Source organism: Pelophylax lessonae (assembly GCF_965119305.1).
Source record: "Pelophylax lessonae genome assembly, chromosome: 9".
Classification (NCBI taxonomy): Eukaryota; Metazoa; Chordata; class Amphibia; order Anura; family Ranidae; genus Pelophylax; species Pelophylax lessonae.
In genome coordinates, this window is record NC_138776.1 from 124,197,814 (window position 1) to 124,223,366 (window position 25,553).

At 47.7% G+C, this 25,553-nt stretch overlaps 1 protein-coding gene across 1 annotated transcript in view; it reads left to right on the forward strand.

Annotated features, from left to right (window-relative positions):
* TFAM (transcription factor A, mitochondrial) overlaps window positions 1-25,553 on the forward strand; it is a 55,553-nt gene that overhangs the window by 13,132 nt on the left and 16,868 nt on the right. Inside the window, exons 2-4 of the mRNA XM_082269546.1 lie at window positions 8,782-8,966; window positions 10,361-10,431; window positions 22,278-22,427. Of these exons, the coding sequence (XP_082125672.1) occupies window positions 8,782-8,966; window positions 10,361-10,431; window positions 22,278-22,427 (406 nt within the window). The remainder of the gene's footprint in view (window positions 1-8,781; window positions 8,967-10,360; window positions 10,432-22,277; window positions 22,428-25,553) is intronic.

Genomic DNA, 25,553 nt, shown 5'->3' on the forward strand with positions numbered 1-25,553 from the left:
CTCCCGGACACCACAAGAGGGCGCCAGTTCCCAATTGGAAGCCTCTCATCTCAAATAGGCCGAAAAGCCGAGGCCTCAATTTTCGGACGGCGCGGAAGTCCGTGCAAAAATGACAGGACACCTTCTGCAGAGCACCCAAGGCGCCAGATCGCTAATTCTAGTCGCAAATGCGACCTGGCGCCCGGGTTTTGTCGAGCCCTGCTTTAAGTGTTACTAACCCCACAACAGTAAAATCAGTCTGTATATGCAGTAAAGCATTTTTTTTTATACTCACTGTGGAACCTAAGGGGTTAATCCTCTGCATTGTGTATAAAGGCTGTTTGATCAAGTCTATTTGGTCCTCCTCTTCTTTCACGGTCTCCAAAAAATAACCTGATATTTACAGAGCCAGGGGACGGGCTGCACATGCTCAGTTTGGTGTGTATTGCTAGAGAGTTTTTTTTTTTCTTGGGAGAGTGCATGTGATCAGCACAGGGCCAATCAGCACTGTCCAGACAGAGGATCAGGGGAGAACGAAAACTCGTTCAAGCTTACTAAGAACTGATACAAGTCATAAAGCTGCTATATACTTCTGATGAGAAAAGGTATTTATCCATTTATATTTACTAAATTAATTACCTTTCCATGTTCTGTGTACTGTGGGAGACCAGATGTAGTGAATGCAGGTTCTGGGTTTAGTAACACTTTAAGTAAGATATTACTGCTGATATGCTATATTGAATTTGGCTCATTCATTGAACCACAATGTAAAGGTGGCGCTTTGTAGACTAGTAGACTACTTGAATTTGGTGCACGAGTCGCTGTCAGAACCAAACGTTTTGCAAATGCTTCGTGATTTGACGCAATACATTAATAAGAGGGATTAATGACAGAAAAGAGGTGCAGCAGCTAAATTGAAATCCTCCTATTGCAATATAGTTTGTCTATCGTGATAGCAAATAAACGCAAACTAAATTGCACTGCTCCTAAAACAAAACTGGTAATAGTCCAAATTGTTTGTCTATATAGATTGTCCATGCAAACAACAAAATCCCCAAGAAAATACGCAGATAGCTTTCTGATTTCGTGATACCGTCACGGGCGTGGGGTGTGCCATTTAAAGTTTAGTCGAAAATGACAACTTCTGAGGCTAAGCCATGTTTTTGTTTTATAAATGCTGAACTTTAGTTCGGGTTTATTTGATATTACCATTTTGTATCCAATGGTGTGCTAGCTGCTGGTTTAAGGGATTTTACCCTAAGCGCCGGTTCACATAGGAGCGACGCTACTTTCAGGGGCGACCTCCGAGATCGCGGTGCGAGCAGCGCGCCGCGACCTCGGAGCGGCCGCCACGGACTTCATAACATTGAAGTCTATGGCGGTCGCCTCCTGGTCGCCCCAAAGAAGCTCCGGACCCTTTTTCTAGGTCGGAGCGACTTGTGTCGCTCCTATTAGAACGGGTCCACAGCTTTCCTATGGGAGGCGACCTGTGAGGTGACCAGGTCGCCTCACAGGTCGCCCTAGTGTGAACCGGGGCTAAAAGAGTGAAAGTTTTTAGTGTCTGTTGTTGTGACTTAGATGAGAATCCGCTCACATTTTATGGCAAATTACTTTAGAAAACCAGTTAATTACAAGGGGTCCAAGTACTTTTTCTTGCTACTGTATTTTTATGCTATAATGAATAGAATTCCACTATTCCCTGTTTTGTGGATTCATTTGAAATGAGTGTACTGTATATATTCATGTTGCCTATTGGCAGATGCACTTGGTGTCTTTAGTGAGACTATAAATTGTTTGGGAACTCTGTGATTATAGATAAAAAATGTTTTTCTCTTTTGTTAATTGACAGACACAGCTCCTGATCTTCATAACCATTGGGTTATACTGCCCCCTACAAGAGTAGGACACTAGGGAGAAAAAGAATCTGGCTACACCTATAGGCAGTCCCAGGGGGTATACTCCCTCTCTCCGCAATAGTTACTCAGTTTTTTTTCTGCCTAGTCAGGAGTAAGGACCTAGTTCCTTGCTGGGATCTTTCTCTGATCCCGGCAAATCTTTTCTTTTAAATATAATTTTTTTTCTTTTCTCCTGGTTTTTTCCTGTGAGATCTACAATCAACTGCTGGACTGGGCGATAGGCTGGATAATCTAGATCCAGTGGTCCTAGTCTGGCCAGCGAGCACGTGCAGACCTCAGCTCTGCGCTTGGTCGGCCGCAACATAGCCCCACTGGACCAGGGGCTGGCCTGCAATTTAAATGCCTCATGAGGTGGCATACGACCGGGTCTCGGCCAGAGTCGCATTGTTCCTTCTGGCCGACAGCCCCCCCTCTTAGATGGCAGGGGTTCTGTCTGGAGCGGTGGTCGCCTGGTTCCTTGTATGGTGAGTAGTTGTCCCTCCTGTCCCCCTGGAGGGTTTTGGGGTGGACGTGGGCCCCACCTTGGGATGGTCAGACTCCCGGGTGGGGGGATGCGCCACCGGTGACCAGACGATTGGCTGTGCAGGGGGGGGTTGTCCCGGGTGGGGGCTCCTGCCAGGGCCCCCCGTCGTGCCTGGGCCTGTCCTGGAGGCCTAGGGATCCCTCCTGGGTCCCTGGGAGCCTTGTGGTGCTGCCATTTTGCTGTAGCTTGTGTGTTTCTATGCACCGCGGCCATGTTTGGGTAATCTGGCGGCCAGTTTGCGGTAGTTTTCCATTGAAAATGGCGGCGGCGGTGACAGTGAAGCCCTGTGGGCAGCGATTCCGGCGGTGGGAGCCCTTCCTAATTCCCTGGTGCTAACTCCTGGATCTTTTCACTTCTGATTGCCGAACGTGGAGTGCAGATTATCCTGGTGGCTGCAGGAGCTGTTTCTGCTAGGTGGTGAGTCTGGTGGGGTTCTCTCCCTCTCTGCTGAGGATCACTTGGTGCTTTGTACCTGGCGACCCGGTGGAGCTGCCAGCGCAGTGAGGGTTGTCCCTTTGCAGTGTACACTTTTTGTGGGGTCCCCCTGGTGACTTATGGAGTCTTTGGAGCACATCTACCCACCTGATTCCCTTCTTTGAGGATGCAGGGCCCTCCAGGTCCAAACCATCTATCAATGCACTGATAGTGGTCCTGAAGTCCTTTGTTTCCCGGGTGGAGGTGGCTTTCGGGAGACAGGCTAGCAAAAAGCACCCCTGCCTTCCCCTGTCTCAGATCCTGAATCTGATTCGGTCGTCGCGGACGTGGATCACCCTGCTGGGTCTGCAACCACGCGCCCGGAATCCTCAGATAGTGAGGATGATTCCTCAACTAGGGATGCACCAAAATGAAAATTATGGGCCGAAACAGAAACTGAAAGTTCAGGATGCCCTTGGCCGAAAACCGAAACCAAAAATTACTTTTTTCCCCCCAAATGATTTTAAAATAGAACAGGGGCATACGCCAGAAACAGGCAGCGACGTATACCTGTAGCTGCCACCCTGTTGCAGTATATGTACTGTGACGGGTTGGCAAGTGGTTCATTTAATTGCCAATGGTATTTGTATTATGCAGCATGAGGGGGTTAATGTATTGCCACTGGTCACTGATGCATTAGTGACCGACCAGCTGCAGTTAATTAACCCCTTTGTGCTGCATTAGTGGCACCAATGTCAATGTTAATTTACACTGGTTGCACTGATACTGGTTGCACTAATGCAGCACAGAGGGATTAATTAACTGCCCCTGGTCGATCACTAATGCATCAGTGACCAGCAGTGGCAATATATTAACCCCCTCATGCTGCATAATACAAATACCATTGGTAATTAATCTCGCCTCAGCCCCCCACCCCAAAAGAGTTAATGATGGCAATCTGCTTAGTGCTTACTTGTGGTATTAACAATGTACTTGTTTCTTCCCGCACGCCGGCTCCTCCATGTCACAGGCAGGCAAACTCTCTGCTCCTCTCCTCTTGGGTCCTCCTTTCAAACTCCTGCCTCTGGCCGGTGGCCTGCCTCTCAGTGATGTCACTACTACTTGACTATGTATATGAACTAACACACTGGGCGAGCGTGCGGCCGCTAATAGCTGAAACTAAGTGAGCCCTTCACTTCCCTGTCAGCAGGGATACCCGCCTGACAGGGAAGTGAAGGGCTCACTTCGTTAAAGCTATAAGCGGCCGCTTGCCCGCCTGCCCGGTGTGTTAGTCCATATACACTTCACCTGCGCTGCTCCCCCCTTCCTCACGGCGGCCATTAATTTTCGGCATCTTTGACCATTTTTCGGCCGAAATGGCATAGGCCCATTTTCGTCCGAAAATATTGGTGCACCACTATCCTCAACATCTGCAACCATGCACGAAAAGGCGCAGGTGGAAGAACTGACTGTATCTGTGTGTGAGATCTTGAAGATGCGGGACGCAGCTGCGATGGAGGCGAAGGTTCCCTTTGGCACTCACAAGCCATCTAGAGCGGCAAAGATGTTTCCTTTCCCCACCTATTTTGACAGAATTGTCCCTAAATAGTGGGGACGACCAAAGCGTTCCCTTGGAGTCCCCAGACGATTTACTAGGCGTTACCCCCTATGAGGAGTCCCTTATTAAGAATTTGACTGTTCTACCAGTGGTGGACCCTTTGGTTTCCAGGTTGGAACAATGCAACCATGATTCCAGTTGAAGAGTCCCCAGCCTCTTTGGATTTGGCTCCCCTAGGGGCTCATCTCTGTTTCGGCATCTCTTTTGGCTTAAATGCTGGACTGCAGACCAGACTTCTAAAAAGGGCTTGACTGATCTCGCCTTTCAAGGGGATTGCCTGTTTGGAGCTACCCTGCATGACATCATTAAAGGTCTCACAGGGGAAAAGAGTACTTTTCTTCTGCAGGCTACTAAGGGCAAGGAACTTCGTTGTAGACGTGGGCCCTCCTTCTCAGCTCATAGGAAGTTTTTGTTGTACCCTCAGTCGACTGTCAAGGGCTCGAAGCCTTTCAGGGCCTCTTCTGGACGATCCGAACGAACCTGATCTGGCAATCTGAGAGGGGTCTTCTCCAGACCCATGGACTAGGCTCCTTCAGCATGAAGGTGCGCCCTCACCCTTATTGGGGCTGGGGGGGGGGGGATTTTGTTGGTTTCCGGACCCGTGGACTTCCCTGGTACAAGTCGAGTGGGTCCACTGAGTCGTTCAGTTTGGCTACAAGATATAGTTTCACTCTTGATCCCCGGCAAGGTTCTTTCCTTCCAACTTGCGCCTGTCCCCCAACCATTTCCAGGGTCTGTTTGTTTGGGGGCGCAGTACAAGACCTGTTGCTTCAGTGGCATCCCTGCATCAGGGGGATTTTATTGCCTGTATCAACATCAAGGATGCTTACCTTCTCATTCCAATATGCGCTGGTCATCAGCGCTTCCTCCGCTTTGCTGTGGGAGAGGAGCATTATCAGTTTGTGGCCTTACCCTTTGGTATCGCCTCTGCTCCTTGGGTCTTCACAAGTGTTAGCCCCGGTGCTAGCATTGCTACACCAACAGGGGATCGTGGTACTGGGCTACTTGGACGACCTCCTGCGAGCGAGTTTCCTACGTCTCTGGTGGATCACCTTACAAACTCGAAGGGAGTTTGGCTGGATTCTGAGTTTTCAGAAGTCTGCTCTGGTTCCATCCACAAAGCTGCACTATCTGGGTCTGACTCTGGACTCGGTCTTGGCCAGAGTGCTCCTTCCTCTGGACAAACCCCAGACATTGTAGGCTGCAATTCGTCTCCTGATGTCCAGCATATGGTCATCCCCTGGACTTGCATTCGGGAGCTGGGCCTGATGGTGTCTACCTTCGAGGCAGTTCCGTTTGCACAGTTCCAGATGAGGTCCATGCAAAGGGAGATTCTGGCCAAATGGGACAAGACTCCGCAGTCTCTGGACAATCATCCGGCTGAGTCGGGGGAACGAAGGAATCCCTGATATGGTGGCTTCATTCTCCGGAGCTTCAGCTGGGCAAATCCTTCCTCCCATTGTATTGGACAGTGGTCACCACGGATGCCAGCCCATCTGGCTGGGGAGGCGTCCTCAGCAAAAATTCTGCTCAGGGGATCTGGACACTGGAAGAATCCAGACTACCGATCAATGGCTTTGAACTCTGAGCGATCAGACTGTGCCTGGACCATTGGATGGATGGTCTTTAGGGATTTCCAGTGCCTATTCTATCGGACAATGCCACGTCCGTGGCTTATGTCAATCACCAGGGGGGCACAAAAAGTGTCCTGGCGGCTCTGGAGGTAGCCGGCATTCTAAGGTGAGCAGAACGGTTCGTTCCAGCCCTCTTCGCCATACACATTATCGCGGTGGAAAACTGGTTGGCGGATTACCTCAGTCGGCACGCATTGGACCAAGGGGAGTGGTCCCTTCGTCCGGAGTTGTTTCATCAGTTGTATCTCCGGTGGGGCATCGCCGAGGTGGATCTGTTGGCATCTCCGCTCCACAGAAAGGTGCAGAGGTTTGTTGCTCGGTCACAGGATCCTCTTGCGGAAGCCACAGACGCGCTGGTGGCCCCGTGAGGTCAGTATCGTCTGTTTTACGCCTTCCCTCCTCTCAAGCTTCTGCCACGACTTCTGTGCAGTATCGAGGCAGAAGGGATTCCGGTCATCTTAGTGGCTCCGGACTGGCCTCTCCGGGATTGGTACGCCGATCTGGTGCGGCTGGTCGCTGACGTTCTTTGGAAGCTTCCTCTCAGGGAGGATCTGCTGTCCCAAGGACCAATCTTCCATCCTGCTTTACAGTCACTGGCTTTAACTGCTTGACTGTTAAACACCAGGTGCTGATGAATAGTGGTTTATCTGGGCCGGTGATTCCAACACGGTTAAAAGCTATTAAATCTACTTCTACCATCGATCATTGTATGTGGAAGATGTACATTGTGTGGTGTGAGTCTCTTGAGGTTCATCCTCGCTCCTTCTCGGTGGCTCGGATCTGGGCCTTCCTTCATTAGGGGGTTAAACAGAAATTGTCTTTGAGTACCATCAAGGGCCAGGTTTCGACTTTGGCAGTCTTCTTCCAACGACCCTTGGCCACACAATCCCTAGTGTGTACCTTTCTTCAGGGTGTTCGATATTTGGTTCCTCCAGTGCGTTCTCCGTTGTCGCCGTGGGACCTCAATTTGGTGCTTTCGGTTCTCCAGAAGCCTCCCTTTGAGCATCCTCGGGAGATTCCCTTGCTTACGCTTTCTAAGGAAGGGTCTTTTTTTGGTGGCTATCACCTCTGCGCACAGGGTGTCAGAACTGGCGGCGTTATCCAGTCGTTAAGCTTACTTGGTGATTCACAGAGATAAGGTGGTTCTACGCCCCTGTCCGTCATTCCTCCCAAAGGTTGTCTCTGATTTTCATTTCAATGAATACATTGTGTTGCCTTCCCTGTGACCGAGGCCAAAACATCCAAAGGATATTGCCTTGCATGCCCTTTGTGATCCAGGCAATTAGTGTACCTGGCAGTTACGGAGTCTTTTTTAGGAAGTCAGACACACTATTCTCGCTCACGGATGGGCCTTGGAAAGGGTTGTCCGCTTCCTCTGCGCCATTTCCAGATGGATCAGACAGACGGTTATTCAGGCCTATTCCATCAGGGGTCAGCTTCCTCCTTTCCCTGTCAAGGGGCACTCTACTCGGGCACCAAGTGCCTCCTGGGCCTTCCGTCATCAGGCGTCAGTGACGCAGGTTTGCAAGGTGGCCAGCTGGTCGTCGGTACACACTTTCACAAAGTTCTATAAAGTGGATGTGTTGGCATCTGTGGATGCTTCTTTTGGCCGCAAGGTTTTGTAGGCTGCTGTTTAGAGGACCTGATCTTCTTTGAGGGTGTATTGTTTTTTCAGGTGGGCTACAGTTGTTTTGATTGAGCTCCTGTTGCCTGGTTGGCTACTGTTATGCTATGCTTGGGATTTTTTTTTTTTTTGCTGTTCCCACCCCTCATGTTTAACACTGCTTTGCAACATCCCAATGGTTATGACGATAAGGTGCTGTAACCGTCAATGAATGAAAGAGAAAATAAGATTTTTGAGTTACCGTAAAATCTATTTCTCTGATGGTTATTGACGGACGCAGCACCTACCCCTCTGTGGAATTGTAATTCTTCTGACACTGCTTGTAACAAAACTGAGTACTTATAGCAGAGAGAGGGAGTATACCCCCTGGGACTGCCCATAGGCGTAGCCAGATTCTTTTCCTGCCTAGTGTCCTACTCCTGTAGGGGGCAGTATAACCTAATGGTTATGAAGATCAGGAGCTGTGTCTGTCAATGAACATCACAGAAATGGATTTTACAGTAAGTCAAAAATCCAATTTTTTTTCTGAGTTTGGTTAATTTGCAGTTAGTCTTGTTCAAATCTTTCTCATCACCAGTATGCTCTAGTATAGTGGTCTCCAAACTGCAGCCCGGGGGCCAGATGCGGCCATTTGCTTGCCTTTATCTGGCCCTTGAGGCACTATTTAATCTGCTGATACCAATAATGGGCCATAATTCCCCCCACTGACAACAATGAAGGGCCACAAATCCTCCTCCTGACACTAATGAACAGACATTATTCCTCCCACTGACACCAGTGAAAGGGCACAATTCCTCCCATTGACACCAATGATGGAGCACAATTCTTCCACTGATACCAATGATGGAGCACACATCCTCCCACTCACACCGAAAATGGGGCTCTGTTTTTTCCCCACAGATGTCAGGACTTTTTCTTCTTCCAATGGCCACAGTCTGGCCCTCCTAAAGTCTGAAGACAGTAAACTGGCCCTTTGTTTAGAAAGTTTGGAGACCCCTGCTCTTTTTCTATAACTAGTTTAAATCGACTAATTTGAATCAAAGGTACATTTGTAACTGTGTGCTCTCTTCTAGGTGCAGCAGTCTTCCTAGTGCTTTATCAGCTGTGCAGTGTGTGACAGCAAGGTGGTTCTCGAAAAATCCAGTATTAAACAACTTCCCAACAGCTCCTCCACCAAAGGAACCCCCAAAACGTCCTCTGTCATCTTTTTTTCTCTTTTCCCGTCAGCAGCGACCGCTACTAAAAAAGCAGTACCCAGGTAAGTTCTTGTATATGGTTTTAACAGAAATGTCCAATTTGTGTAGTTCACACAATGCACAGTTGACACATATACAAGTTTGACAAGTTTGTATCAGAATTACATTCCACGAGTTTAACTCCAGTAAACTTATTTATTTTTTGTTCATTGACGGACACAGCTCCATATCTTCTTTGACCCTTGGGTTATGCTACTCTCCCTAGGAGTAGGACTAGACGAAAAAAAATTTGGTAACGCCCCTAGGGCAGTCCTAGGGGGTATACTTCCCACTTCCTACTGTAGGACTTCAGTTTTTTTCTGCCTAATCAGGAGTATGGATCTGGTTCATTACTGGGATCTCTGGTCCTGGCATTTTTTCCTTTTTAACCACTTTAAGACCGGAGGATTTTCCTGCTTAATGACCAGGCCACTTTTTTCAACTTGGCACTGCGCGACTTTAACTGACAATTGCGCGTTCATGCAACGCTGTACCCAAACGAAATTTACGTCCTTTTTTTCCCCACAAACAGAGCTTTCTTTTGGTGGTATTTGATCACCTCTGCGCTTTTCATTTTTTGCGATATTAATAAAAAAAAGAGCAAAAAATTGACATTTTCTACTTTGACAGTTAAAAAATTTCCAATATATTACATTTTTGTCATATATTTAGACCAAAATGTATTTAGCTACATGAAAAAATTCTCAATGAGCGTATTTTTAACCACTTTAAGACCGGAAGATTTTACCCCATTCCTGACCAGGCCATATTTTGCGATTCGGCACTGCGTTACTTTAACGGACAATTGCGTGGTCCTGTGACACTGTACCCAAATTAAATTGATGTCCTTTTTTTTCCCCCCACAAATAGAACTTTCTTTTGGTGGTATTTGATCACCTGTGCGATTTTTTAATTTTTGAAAAAAAGAGCAACAAGCTACTGCAAGTACCTGGAGGGACTTTTAAGCATCCTCTGCAATAGAATTTTAGTTTTAATGAGATACTCCCCAAACGTTAAGTACTTCTAAAGAGATGCAGACGCTGCAGCTTTCCTTATGAAAACGTGTGAAAATTTGTGATACTTCATTAATGTCACAGGATTTTAGGATTCCCTGACCAGCAGGCCTTGTAATTTGTGACAGGAATATCCTAAGAGGTTGCAGGTGACTGAAGGCTGGGCGAGTAATGTGGAAGTGGAATGTGAAAAATTGGGTATTTAGTAAACTTAAAAATATGACATTTACCTGTAATTGTATAGGAAGGAGGGGAGAGAAAGTGACTGAAAACAGTTTGGGTAAAGCTGAAAAGTCCACTCTAATATTGTATAAGGGATTTCCACAGAGAGGTGTATATTTTGTTTTGTACATGTGTGGTATTTTTAAGCTTGTTCAATGTATTTGTATTTTTATTATTTATAGAGGCGTCAGTGATTGAACTTTCCAAGATTGTTGGGAATGAATGGAGAGCACTTTCAGATGCTGACAAACAAGTAAGCTTTATGCTAAACTTTAATTATTTGTGGGATAAATCTGTAATTATAAAATTTGATCCATGGCATTGTCTGAGGCGGGCTGATGACGTCACAAACCCAACCTCAGCCAATCAGAGAAAACTGCGTTTTCCTTCATAGCATACAAAGCTTCCTGTGATTGGCTGAGCAGTGCTTTGCTCTGGTAGCAGGATGGAAAGTTCACGTCCTGCTGCTGAAACACAGTACTGTATACTGTAAGGAGCTGGGGCTACAATACAGTCTCTAGAGAGCCCCCAGCCGCTGCTACTTTTTGGTCTTTTTTAGTTTTTGTTTTTCTTTGCATGCGTTCTGCAAGGGCTCAAAGAAAACAATTGTTCTCTATGTGCCCTGTTTACACCATAAAACCAGTATCGTGTAGATTTTTCTGTGCATGAATCTGAAACTTGTATGCAGTTTTCTGAGTGGCAATAAACTGGCATGACCTCAGCATTGTGGTGTATACAGAACACAAAAGACACGCATGAAAACTGATGTCAACATGCATAAAAACTCACTGAAACTAATGAAAAACCGTGTCTCTGCAAGTGAACTTTGCACAATTTCCAATCGGTTTTTATGCACGTATGCTGTAAATGAACCCTAAAGTTAAAGGAAACATGAAGATCAGATTTAAATGTAAATGAGAGACACATTTTTGCTTTCACTCTGGCGTGTGCGCTGCGATATAACCTGTGGCACAATTGTTTGCGTACATGTGTGCACTTTTTACGTTTTTTATTTATTTTTGTTACCTTTTTAACATTTTTTACTTTATTGCTGCCACAAGGGAATTTAAAGACCCCTGTGTCATAGCATTGAGCAGGTGATAGGTTCTCTTTATGGACACATTAGGGCTCTATTCGACCCCTAATGTCTCTCCTGCCTTCTACCCCAGCCAAGCAGGCTTGTGCTCGATCAGCTGTTTACTTGGCTTTCTATCCGGGATATTGATAGCTCTGAATTGGAAGTGCTCAAAGCTGAGTGTTTCTGGTTCACGCTTTTCTCTTTCGTTTGTTGACTGACACAGCTTCTTATCTTCTTGACAGTTGGGTTATGCTGCCCCCTACAGGAGTAGGACACTAGGCAGGAATAAGCTTGACTACGCCTATGGGGCAGTCCCAGGGGGTATACTCCCACTGTCAGCTATAGGCATTCGTTTTTTTCTGCCTAGTCAGCAGTAGAGACCTAGTTCCTTGCTGGGGTCTCTGGTCCTGGTAATTTTTTTCCTTTTTACATGGAATTTTTTGCAATCTTTGTAATTTTGTTCCTGTGAGATCTACTATCAACTGCCGGACTGGGTGACGGACTGGATAATCTAGATCCAGAGGGTCCCCCCCAGTCTGGCCAGCGAGTGCACGCAGGCCTCAGCTCCTCGCTGTGTTGGCTGCGACATAGCCTCAATAAACGGGACTGGCCTGCGAGTTAAACGCTTTGCGAAGGCCGCATACTACCTGGCCTCGACCTGAGTCGCAGCGTTCCTCCTGGCCGACAGACACCCATATTCCCATGGAGCTGTGGTCTGTCAGGAGCAGTGCCCACCCCGTTCCTGGTATAGTAAGTAGCTGTCCCCCCTCTAACCCTGGAGGTTTTTGGGGTGGACTTGGGCCCCTCCCTGGGACGGTCAGACCCCCAGGTTCCCCTCCTTTCCACAAAGCATTCCCTCCCCCCCTTCTCGGTGGTCCTCTGCGGACTTGTTACCCGCTTCCCATTGGGTGGCTATACCTTTTACATCAGTCTGAGGTCTCAAACTGGGGTGTCAAACTGGTGATGGGGTGGGAACGGGAGCGCGCCGCCAGAGACCGAACAATCAACCTTTGGGAGGGGGCTGTACCTGGTCCTGCCAGGGCCCCCTTCCTGCTGGGATCGTGCTCCTGCGGTGCACTGTGCAGTGCCACCATTTTCTTGGGGCCTTTTGTGCTGTGGATCGACGGCCATGTTTGTGTAGCCTCAGCGGCCATTTTAATGATGTTTTCTCATTGAAAATAGCAGGGGCCATGTTTTTCGAAGCTATATGGGCGGTGATTCGGCAGTGGGAGCCCCTCCTCCCACTAGTGCTGACTCCTGTATCTTTCTCCTGATCGCCGCATGGTGTGCAGTTAGCCTGGTGCTGTAAGTGCCTGATCAGAGGTGGTGAGTTTTTTTTTGTGGGGTTTCTCTCCCTCTCTCTGCTATAAGCAGTGGTAGTGCTCTGTGCTGGGCCCTGTGGTACCGCCAGCGCGGTGGGGCTGTCCCTAGCAGTGTTATACTTTTTTTTTTTTTTTTTGTGGGTCCCCCTCTTCACTAATGGAGTCCCTGAAGCACATTTCCCTACCTGATCCCCTCTCGGGGGCTGCTGGGCCCTCTGGGTCCCATCAATCCCTGACTGCAGTGACGGCGGTCCTGAGGTCCTTTTAGTGTCCAAAGTGGATTTGGTCCTGGGAGAACAGGCTAGTAAAAAGCATCCTCCGCCTTCACCTGCTTCATCTGCATTAGATCCTGAATTTGATTTGGCCACTGCGGATGCGAGTTACCCTTCTGGGTCTGTGTCCACACACCGTGCATGCTCAGATACTGAGGATGACTCCTCTGCTCCTCTAGCCGTGCATGAAAAGGCGCTAGTGGATGCGCTGATTGTGTCAGTTCAGGAAACCTTAAAGATGGAGGATGCGGTTAATGCTGCATCAGAGGCGCCTGTCCCTTTTGACACCCACAGGCCTTCCAAGGCGGCGAGGGTGTTCCCATTTCCCACCTACTTTGAGAATATTGTCACTAAACAGCGGGGTTGTCCAAAAAGCACCTTTGCGGTTCCTAAGCATTTTGCGATGCGGTAGTCTTTTGTGTATTTACTATCGCAGTGGTGTCGCAAATTTTGACCGAGTGGGCTAAACGTTTACGCTGGGACCCAGAGGGAGCTCAGCTCCCCCTGCCTTTGCGGAGCTGGCGAATCAAATGGTCCAGGGGCTACAGTTTGTCTGTGATGCACCCTCCTTGATTTTGTGGTCCTTCAGCGTATTGTTTGGCTGAAATTCTTACCTGCAGTTCAGACTTCTAAGAAGGCCTTATCTGATCTCCCATTTGTAGGGGGTCACCTGTTTGGAGCCTCCTTGGATGACATCATTTAGGGCCTCACAGGGGGGAGGAGTACTCTTCCACAGGCTTCCAAGGGCAAGGAACCCCGTCATAGACAGGGACCTTATTTCTCGGCTCATAAGATGCCTTTTCGTCACTCAGGGTCTCAAGGCAAGGGCTCTAAGCCCTTCAGACTCTCCACCAGAAGTTCCAGGAGTACCTGGTCTGGCAAGTAACGAGCAGGTTCTTCCAGACCTGCGGACAATGCTTCCTCTGCATAAAGGGGCGCCCTCATCCCTATCTGGGGTGGGGGGATATCTTTGCTGGTTTCCGGATACGTGGACCTCTCTCGTAAAAGACAAGTGGGTCCACCAAGTCATTCGGTCCGGCTTCCCAATCAAGTTTTGGTCTTTTCCACCGGAAAGGTTCTTCCCTTCCAACCTGCGCTTGTCCCCAGATCACTTACAGGGTCTCTTTGGGGCAGTGCAAGACTTGTTACTTCAAGGGATGATTGTCCCAGGTCTGACTTCGGAACGTTTTTAGGGGTTTTACGCAAACCTGTTTACAGTTCCCAGGAAGGAAGGCAATGTACGTCCAATTCTAGACCCCAAGGCACTAAACTGCTTTGTACAGAAGTTCCGAATGGAGTCCATTCGCATGGGGTTTTTCTCACTTCTATCGACATCAAGGACGCCTGCCTTCACATTCCAATCTGTGCCGGTCACCAGCTCTTCCTCCACTTTGCCGTGGGTTAGGAGCATTATCAGTTTGTGGCGTTACCCTTTGGTCTTGCCTCCACTCCTCTGGTCTTCATGAAAGTGTTGGCCCCGGTAATAACATTGTTGTGTCAGCGGGGGATGGCTGTAATGGGGTAACTGGACGATCTTCTTTTGGGAGTGGAGTCTCCAACGGCTCTGATGGACAACTTGGAGATTACTCTTCGAACTCTGCGGGAGTTTCGGTTGGATTCTGAACCCTCAGAAATCTGCTTTAGTTCCGTCCACGAGACTGGACTTATCGGAGTTTGACTCTGGACTCAGCCTCAGCCAGAGTGATTCTTCCTCTGGAAAAACTCCAGAAATTGCAGGAGGCAATCAAGCGTCTATTGTCCTGCAGACGGTCATCCCTCCGGGCTTGCACGTGGGTACTGGGCCTGATGGTATCTACCTATGAGGCGGTTACGTGTGCACAGTTCCACAGGAGATCTCTGCAAAGAGAGATCCTGGAGAAATGGAACAAGAATCCTCAGTCTCTAGACAATCTGTTGTTGTTGAGAACACTTCAACAGGGAAAATCCTTTCTCTCCCTGTACTAGACGGTTATCACCATGAATGCCGGCTTGTCCTGGTAAGGAGGTGTCTGCGGCACAGATTCCAGACTGCCGATCAATGTACTGGAACTCCGAGTGATCAGACTTTGTTTGGATCATTGGACAGTTCGCCTTCAGGGGTGTTGGGTACGCATTCAGTCGGACAATGCCACAGCCGTGGCCTACAGTGGGGAGAACAAGTATTTGATACACTGCCGATTTTGCAGGTTTTCCTACTTGCAAAGCATGTAGAGGTCTGTCATTTTTATAATAGGTACTCTTCAACTGTGAGAGACGGAATCTAAAACATAAATCCAGAAAATTGCATTGTATGATTTTTAAGTAAGTAATTTGCATTTCTCGATTGTCCACCGACAGACGCAGCCACATCTCCATGAGCTGAGTGGGTTATGATGCCACCTGCAGGAGTAGTCTAGGAAGTGCGTTAGTACAAAACTTAACATGTACACGCCCATGGGGCTGTCCCTCCAGGCATAACCCCCACTGCCTTAGCCCAGCCCATCAGTTTGTTTCTGCCTAGAGAAGGAGTAGGACCTAGGTTTCCTGCTGGGACTCCGGTCTCAGTTTTTTTTATTCATTTCAGAATATTTTCTTTTTATTTCTCTTTACTCACTTGCTAGCTAGTGTTCAGGGAAGAATTTTCTTAGTGATCTGCAAGCAATAATGGCGACTGGGGCTTTGCACTGGATAATTTAGATCCTTATGGTCCCCACAGTCTGGCCTACGAGCATGAGCAGGTTATAGTCCCGCATTAAGCCTAGCCACGACGGTGCCCCTTTTCCAGATGGGGACAAGCCTGCGAGCGGATGCCTCGTTGGGAAGCGACGACCTGGAACGCCCTGAGTCGCAGCGTACCCCTCAGCTGGCATCACCCCCACTTTGGGTGGGAGGCAGTCTGCCCGCAGCGGAGCCCACCCGGTCCATGGTATAGTGAGTAAATGTGCCCCTGTTGCCCCTAAAGGCCTTGGGGGAATGTGGGTCCTCTCCTGGGAATAATGGGATTTGGGCCTCCCAAAAGATCCCCCTGGCCTGCCCGGTGACTGGTCCATGTCATATCCTCCCGGTGGCGCGTTATGCACGTGTTAGTGGTGCCAAAATAGTTTAAACGCCGATACCCTTTTGCTGAAAAGGTCTCCCAACCATTGGACGGTGCCGCCTAAGGTAGACCATCCTGTTTCCAGATTAAACAAATCTACCCTTGTGCCTGTGGAGGATTTCCCTGTTTTTCTGAATCCAGTGGACAGGCGGTGGAATCCCTTTCCCGCCATCTTCACGTGCTGGTGGGTTCCATTTTGAAACAGGTTTTTGTGTCTGTGTTAGTCTCACAGATGGTGACGGAATGGATTATTGGTTTGTGGGAGTCGTTGGACCCCGAGACTGTTCCTCTGGAACAGCTGGAACTGTTAGACCAGGTGATCCAGGCTCTGGTGTTCCTGTGTGATGCGTTTATGGATACAACTCCCCTGGTGGCCAGGGTTTCGGCCGTGGGCATTTTTTTAAGACGCATGGTTTGGTTGAAGAGCTGGTCGGCTGACCAAGCTTTTAAGAAAGCCCTGGCTGATCTCCCCTTTCTGGGAGAACGGTTGTTTGGTGACTCATTGGATGAGTTAATCAAGGGCCTGACTTGGCGGAAAGAGTACTCTTCTTCCTCAATCCTCCAAGGGTAAGACACCCTGTCTTAAGCGGGGTCCCTCCTTTTCTGCTCATAAATGTTGTTTTTTACGTGCCTCCGGGGCGAAAGAAAAAGGTAAGCCGTTCAGAACTTCTGGAGGAACTAAGAAGCCTTGGGGCAAGCCCAAAGCTGGTCAGTCCGGTGCTGCAGACAAGTCCTCTTCAGCATGAAGGAGTGCCCTTGCCCTTCTCAGGTGTGGGGGGACGTCTTCTCTTCTTTCAGGAACCCTGGACTTCCTTTATTCAGGACGATTGGGTTCGCAAACTGATTTGCCTTGGTACAAGATCGAATTCTGGTCCCGGCCAGGGGACAGGTTATTTCCGTTGAATTTGCACCTGTCTCTGGTTGCAAAGGGCAGTCCTGTTGCTGATGGAGTCCGATCAGTCCTCATTGCGGACTTGCATGAGAGCCCTGGGTCTGATGGTCTTGACCTTCGAAGCGGTCAAGTTTGCTCAGTCTCACACGAGACAGTTGCAGAAAGAGATTCTGGCAAAATGGAAAGAACATCCTCGGTCCTTGGACCTGTAGATTCGGCTGAGCCATCTCACAAAGTCGGCTCTCTTGGTGGCTCTAGTCACCTGTCCTGTGCCAAGGCAAGTTCTTCCTGCCGGTGTTTTGGTTGGTGGTCAGCACGGACACCAGCCTGTTAGGCTGGGGTGGAGTGCTGGGGAAGCTCTGTGCCCAGGAAACTTGGACAACGGGAGAGTCTTCTTTGCCTATCAATATTCTGGAGCAGAGAGCGATCAAGCTCTTCCTGCTTCCCTGGACAAGTTGGTTACGTGGCTCTCCAGTTCGGGTCCAGTCGGACAATGCCACGGCCGTGGCTTTCATCCATAATCAAGGGGGCACCAGACGTGCCCTGGCGGCCAAGGAGGTCGCCGAGATTCTAGTGTGGGCGAAACACAAGGTTCCGGCTCTTTCCGCAGTCCACATCCCAGGTGTGGAGTATTGGCAGGCAGAATTGCCTGAATCGTCAGGTGTTGGATCAGGGGGAGTGGTTCCTGCATCCGGAGGTGTTTCATCTCCTATGTGCCTGGCATGGGACTCCGGAGGTAGACCTGTTTGCGTTTCACCTCAACAGGGAAGTTCAGAGGTTTGTGGCCAGGTCTCGGGATCCTCTGGCCGATGCCACAGACGCTCTGGTGGCTCCTTGGAGTCGGTATCGCCTGATATATGCCTTCCTTCCGCTTGTTCTCCTGCTGAGGTTTCTTTGCAGGGTGGCGATGAAAGGCATTCCGGACGTTCTGGTGGCACCAGGCTTGCCTCTGCGGTCTTGGTTTGCAGAACTGCTAAAAATGGTCGTGGATCCTCCATAGCGTCTTTCTCTGTGGGAAGACCTTCCTGCTTTACGGTCGCTGGCCTTAACGGCTTGGCTGTTGAAAGCAAGGTGTTGAGGGATACAGTAAACCCCCCTCCATTGCGGGGGTTACGTTCCGGACCCAGCCGCGAAAAGTGAAATTCCGCGAAATAGAAAAACCCTATTAAAATGCATTGTAGGCATGATTATTTACTGTCACTGTACCTGTAGAAGCATTTTAAGGTCTTTAAACACACTTTTAAAACAATAGAAACTCATTTAAACACATAAAAGATACTTAGAGACAGAGCAAGAGCTATGAAAAACACAAAAATCTTTCATTTTTAATGATTTATATAGTAAAATAACATTACAAAAAAAACCGTGAATTACCGGGACCGCAAAAACTGAACCGCGATGTAGCGGGGGATTACTGTACAGGTCTCTCTGATTCGGTGATTCCTACCATTTTGAAGGCCAGGAAGTCGACATCTAGGAAGATATATCATCGTACGTGGAAATCGTACATTTCATGGTGTGAATCGCTGCAACTGCACCCTCGCTTGTTCTCTATAGTTAGGATTTTGGCCTTTTTCACATAAAGGGGTTGAGCAGCGCATGGCGTTGGGCATTATCAAGGGCCAGGTATCGGCCTTGGCTATTTACTTCCAACATCCGTTGGCCACTAATAGTTTGATTCGCACTTTCATTCAGGGGGTGCGTCATCTGGCTCCTCCGTGGAGATCCCCGTTACTGCTGTGGGATCTTAATTTGGTTTTGTCTGTTCTTCAAAAGCCTCCTTTTGAGAATATTAGGGAGATTTCTCTGCTTTCTTTGTCACAGAAGGCTGCCTTCCTAGTGGCTATCACTTCTGCTTGCAGAGTCTCAGAGTTGGCGACGCTGTCCTGTCGTTCTCCTTATTTGGTTGTCCACAGGGATAAAGTGGTCCTCTGACCTAATCCTTCTTTTCTCCCTAAGGTTGTGTCGGATATTCAACTGAATGAAGACATTGTGTTACCTTCCTTATGTCCTCAGCCTAAACATCCAAAAGAAGTTGCCTTGCACTCTCTGGATGTGGTTTGGGCGATAAGGGTTTATCTGACGGTTACTGAGTCCTTCAGGAAGTCATACTCTCTCTTTGTCCTTCTGGATGGTCCTCGCAAAAGTTTGGCTGCATCCGTTGCTACCATTTCGAGATGGATCAGGCAGATGGTTGTTTAGGCTTATTCACTCAAGGGTCAGGTTACTCCTTTTCCTGTGAAGGCGCATTCTACTGGAGCGCTGAGTGCCTCTTGGGCTTTTCGCCACCAGGCCTCTGTTATACAAGTTTGTAAGGCAGCAAATTGGTCTTCTATGCACACCTTTACCAAATTTTACAAGGTGGATTTGTTGGCATTTTCGGATGTCTTTTGACTGCAAGGTTTTGCAGGCTGCTGTTTAATAAGAGAATGTTTTTATTATTATTCTCTTTGGGGTCTTTTGCCCGGGTGAGCTCCTGTTGTTTGGTTGAGCTCCATGTTGCCCGGTTGGCTAGGTTTGGCCTCTTGGAGTTGACGTTACTGTCTCATCCCACCCCTCATGCCTGTACTACTTTGGGACGTCCTTCTCAGCTCATGAAGATGAGGCTGCGTCTGTCGATGGATGATAGAGAAAATAAGATTTTTGTAAGATCGTGCCATTCATTTTTTTTTCTCTGATGTCCATCGACAGACGCAGCACCTGCCCCTCTGATTGGGGTTGGTTCTTTTGTCTTCACTGCTTGCAACTAAACTGATGTGCTGGGCTGTGGCAGTGGGGGTTATGCCTGGAGGGACTGCCCCATGGGCCTGTATATGTTAAAAGCTTTGTACTAACGTACTGCCTAGACTACTCCTACAGGTGGCAGTATAACCCACTCAGCTCATGAAGATGAGGCTGCGTCTGTCGATGGGCATCAGAGAAAAAGATTTTACGGTAAGAACTTACAAAAATCTTAATTTTTTTTTTCTTAATATTTAATGTTGGTAATGTGTGCAAGGAAAACCAATAGAGTTTACAGTTTTTTTTTTTTTTTTTTTGTATTTTAAAGTTGTGTTGTTTGTCAAAAAGCAATATTTTTGTTTGTTAATGAAATTTGGTTTTATTTATAAAGACCTTAAATATCACAATGGCTAAATCTGTGTCTTTAGTGCATGTTCAAAATATAATATCATAAATAATAACGTATTCGATTTTTACTGCAGGAGTATATAATTAGTTTGGAAATTCTAGAGAAATGTTTAAGGGTCGGTTCACATTATTGCGAGTGCGGCGATCACATGTAATTCGGAGCTGCTCCTTCATTATATGCGATTGGATGTGCGGATGCGAATTAAGCCATACGCTTTGTATGGCTGAATTCGCACTGTATCCGCACCAAACTCGCACATGACCCTTTTTTTCAGCCGCATCAGGATCGGATCGCACAGTGGTTCACACTTGTGCGATCCGATCCTGTGCGAACTGTCAGATCGCACTGCGATATGCGATCAAACTGGGGGTGTCGTTAACATATAATTGACACCCCCTGCGTATCGCATATGGCAGTGTGAACTGCCAGATGTGCGGGTGCGATGCGGGAACAGGCTGCAAATTCGCAGCCTTCCCGCATCGCACAAGTGTGAACCGAGACTAAATAATGCATTGCAATTTACCTAACCTATTCGATGTATGAGATTTTATTCAACTAAAGTATGACCAAAACAAAAACAATTCAGATGACTAAAATGCAACTAAAACTAAAATGGCATTTTAGTCAAACTATAACTAAAACTAAATCGAAATTTGCTGCCAAAATTAACACTGCCTAGCAGTACTTATTTTTTTTTTTTTTTTTAAAGCCCGTAGCGTGTGAAACACACTCAAAAGACTTCACCCGGTGCATAAAAAGTGCACACACGCAAACGTGAGAAACACAAAAACTGCACAGGGTGTGCGAAAATGGTCTGGCCTCCGAAGAGGTTGGACCTATACCTTGATCCCCCGGGGCGCAAGACTCCTGACAGGGACTGAGGTACTTCCTATGGTTTGCCTGGCCGGGACCTGGCAAACCCCGTTCTCCAGGGGGACTGCCGAAACAGCCCACCCCAAGTCCTGGGTGGGGTTCCCCCGAAGGGAGACCCCATGAGAGAGGGCGAACTAAGCCAGAAGGCCATGTCCACCCCCTCCCAAGACTTTCAAGGTAGGCCCAGAGACCCACACCGTACTCATCGTGCAGGAAGAGAAGAGTGAAAGTGAAGTGACACACTACAAAGAAAAATACACACACAAAAAGGTGGGGAAGGGGAAGTGGAGAGGTGAATTAGTGCCTAAGTGAAAATACAAAGGCAGGCCTTCCGGCCAGAATAAAGATTCCTCTGGTCGAAGCCAAAAGGCCTAGCCCAAGAGGCAGGTGCTGAAAAAGTGTGTAGGTGCAGTGACCATGGTGCCGAAAAACTATAGGCGAGCTGCCCCTCACCAGTGAGAATTAAGGCACCCCTGGGCTGCCACCCCAGGGGCACATACACTACGGGCTTTTTCTATCTCAGCCCAAAGGATAGACCGAGTGTAGCCCTATCCCATCAGGAGGCATCAGAACATTGGACAGCTTAGGGTGAGCCTGCCTTCAACTGGGGACAAGCCTTTTGCAAGGCCAGATTCAACCCAGGAGGAAAGGCCCTCCCACCGCCATCCGCCATTCCTTATCAATCACATCCAGGAGCAGTACTAACCAGTCGGACAAGCTGGTTTTCTCGCTCCCTTCAAACTGATAGGGGCGGACCCATTCAAATCAGAAGGCAATGGAACCATCCGGCTTTCTCTGATGTGGCTTACTTCCCAGTCCCCCGGTAGTTCCGGAGCGCCCTGGTTCATTTCGGCCCCCACCGATACTAACCATCAGGCTCCATACCAACTGATAAGAACAGATACTACACTTGATCTTAGCCAAAAGGCCGAGAAGCGATAGCCTAGCAGTACTTATTTCCAAACTGATTTTTTTTTTTTTTACATGCTGACCTTGATTGGCTATGGACTAAATATTCATGCTGGTTTTCCTGAGAAGACTTTTTGGGTCATTGTGAGCTCTGTACTCTGCCTAACCTCAGGCAGACCTGTTTAAATAATTGGGTAACTTTACTATAGTCTGTACACATCTAGCACTCAGTCACCTGTACTCTTTTGTGGAGTCAGTACATAAACTTTATTGTTCCTTTTGGCATGAAAAAGGTTTGTTTAGGTGTGAGCTGTTGGACCTTGTATGCCAGAGTTGCTTGTTAATCCACACCTGGCACTGGATGTTGGTGCACTCTGAGTGGCCACAGACAGCTGGCAGGGTACATTCCTTGGTCTCTGCAAGGACTTGCATCACACTGCATGCAAAACAGTACAGAGCTTTTGCTTTGTTCTGTATGGCACGCAAAGCTCCTGCATTAGATATCTGTGAGGAGATAATAATTGCACCTTTTTTTTCTTATTTCCAGGTATATTTAGATGCTGCAAGGGTTGATATTTTGAAATACAGAGAACATTATAAACAATACAAAGAGAGTCTTAATCTTTTAGACCTGGCCGCACTGAAAGAGAAAAGGAAACAGACAAGGCAAACAAGAAAAAAAAGGAGACAGAAAAAGGTAAGGGATTATTGTTGCATAAGATAAGTAACTAGTATAAGCTGATCATACCTTAAAGTGTTTATAAAACTCTGACATAAAAATGAACAAAACATATCCTTCTATAAGTGTATATGTGCCTCAGTCCAAAGCACGAAGTGTGATTTCTGTCTGCAGTCTGGTGTCTTTGCTATTTGCATGAGCCATTTTTGGCAGGCCGTACAAGACTCCAACATTGAGGGGGAGGGCAACTCCAGCACACAACCTTTGAGTGACAGCCTAAATGTTGCATTTGTACCTATGATGCTGTGCAGAAGTTGGTGTGTCCCTTCTCTCCACTCAGATCTCAGATTACACTCAGCTCTCAGATTACACTCAGCTCTCCTCTGTGAGCTGTGCGCAGTGTGTGACATCAGATCCTCAACCCCCACCTCTGGAGAAGTGGTGTAACCTCAGGACTTTAAACAAATCAAGAGAAGGCTGCAGATAAACAGATGCAACGTATATAGGAATATTTGTTTTTTCACTTTTATATCACCTGAGGCTTGTCACTTCAGTAGGTATGTGTAAGGGTTTACAATCTCTAGTGTACCTGTGATTGGCAGGGCAGAGCAACAGGCTCAGTTAAAGTGGTTGTTACCGAAAAAAAAAAATCCTGCTCCTTTTAAGTCATGATGTATAGTACTGTGTTTGTGCCTTGTAATTTTTCCCTTTCTCTGTTGTAATATACTTGGCTGATCCTGCCTGTTCCTTTTTCCCCTTGTGTGTGCTGACCACAGTAATCATGGCTGCTGAGCCATGGTACCGTGGTCCATTTACGTGCCTTTGTCATCCTGCTCTCTCCTCTGTCTGTCAGCCAATCTCCTCCCCATTGTCTTTTAAAAAAAAAAAAAACACACACTAGTTAATAACTGCAAAAACCAGAGGGTATACCAGCACAGTCACAATGTGAATTTACAAACACTTCAACTTTCACCCTTCCGAACTATACACAAGTTCCTTTTTATTCATTTGCTTTGTTCAGTTGCCAAGGACAAATAGAGTAAGTTCTATATGCAGTCCAAGTTGTCTGCTGAAGATTACACAGGGCTAAGGACTTTCTCACTGTACTTATGTGAGTACCTGTGTAGCCAGGTATCAGTGCTGTCATATGGGCGATAAGGGTGTAAGTCATACACTAACGTTTAAAAGTTTAAGGTCACCCAGACAATTTCATGTTTTCCATGAAAACTCACACTTTTATTCATCAAATGAGTTGCAAAATGAATAGAAAACATAAATCAAGACATTGACGGGGTTAGAAATAAAAAAAATGTATTTGAAATAATAATTTTGTCCTTCAGACTTTCATCAAATAATTCTCCATTTGTAGCAATTACAGCCTTGCAGACTTTGGAATTCTTGCTGTCAATTTGTTGAGGTAATCTAAAGAAATTTCACCCTACGCTTCCTGAAGCACCTCCCACTAGTTGGATTGGCTTGATGGGCACTTCTTACGTACCATACGGTTAAGCTGTTCCCACAACAGCTCAATAGGGTTGAGATCTGGTGACTGCGCTGGCCACTGCATTACAGACAATACCAGCTGACTGCTTCTTCCCTAAATAGTTCTTGCATAATTTGGAGGTGTACTTTGGGTCATTGTCCTGTTGTAGGAGGAAATTGGCTCCAATCAAGAGCTGTCCACAGGGTATGGCTTCATTGGCTTGGCGTTGCAAAATCGAGTGACAGCCTTCCTTATTCAAAATCCCTTTTATCTTGTACAAATCTCCCACTTTACCAGCACCAAAGCAGCCCCAAACCATCACATAACCTTCACCATGCTTGACAGATGGCGTCAGGCACTCCTCCAGCATCCGTTCACTTGTTCTGCGTCTCACAAATGTTGTTCTGTGTGATCCAGACACCTCAAACTTAGATTTGTCTGTCCTTAACACTTTTTTCCAATCTTCCTTTGTCCATTGTCTGTGTTCTTTTGCCCATCTTAATCTTTTCCTTTTATTGGCCAGTCTCAGCTATGGCTTTTTCTTTGCCACTCTGCCTAGAAGGCCAGCATCCTGTAGTCGCTCTTCCCTGTGGACATTGGAACTGGCGTTTTTTGGGTACCATTTAATGAAGCTGCCAGTTGAGGACCTGTGAGGCGTCTATTTCTCAAACTACAGACTCTAATGTACTTGTCCTCTTGCTTAGTTGTGCACCGGGGCCTCCTACTTCTCTTTCTTTCCTCGTTAAAGCCCATTTCTGCTGTTCTCTGAAGGGAGTAGTACACACCATTGTATGAAATCTTCAGTGTCTTGGCAATTTCTCGCATGGAATAGCCTTCATTTCTCAGAACAAGAATAGAATTTGGAGTTTCAGAAGAAAATTCTCTTTTTCTGGCCATTTTGAGAGTATAATCAAACCTACAAATTAGGGATGCACTGAAATTTCGGCCACCGAAATTATCGGCCGAAAATGGGTTAACAGTGCCGAAAATAAATATGGCCGCCGTGGGGAAGGAGGGCGCAGCGCAGGGCAGGTTTTAAAAGTCCCGCCTCTGGCCGGCCGTCCGCCTCTTAATGACATCCCTACTACGATCTGTGCATTATGAATTATACCAGGCGGGGGGGGGGGGGGCGGGGCGAGCGGCCGCTACAGAGAGAACTAATGTGATCCATCCCTGTCAGCTCAGCGCGTCTATGTGTGAATGAGAACAGAACTGAGCTGACACCGGGCGGGCGGAGCGGCCGCTATTAGCTGTAACTATGTGAGAGCTTCCCTGACAGGCATGTATCTCCGCTGACAAGGAAGTGAAGCCCCCCCCCCCCCCCCCCCCCCGCCCGGTGTCAGCTCAGTTCTGTTCTCATTCACACATAGTCCGGCTGAGCTGACAGGGATGGCTCACATTAGTTCTCTCTATAGCGGCCGCTCCGCCCGCCCCCCCCCCCCCGCCCGGTGTCAGTTCTGTTCTCATTCACACATAGACGTGAGGAGCTGACAGTGAAGGATCACATTAGTTCTCTCTATAGCGGCCGCTCACCCCGCCCCCCCCCCGCCTAGTATGTCCATTCATAATGCACAGATCGTAGTAGGGACGTCATTGAGAGGCGGTGCCGCCGGCCAGAGGCGGGACTTTTGAATGCAGGACACCCGAGGAGGAGGACGCGG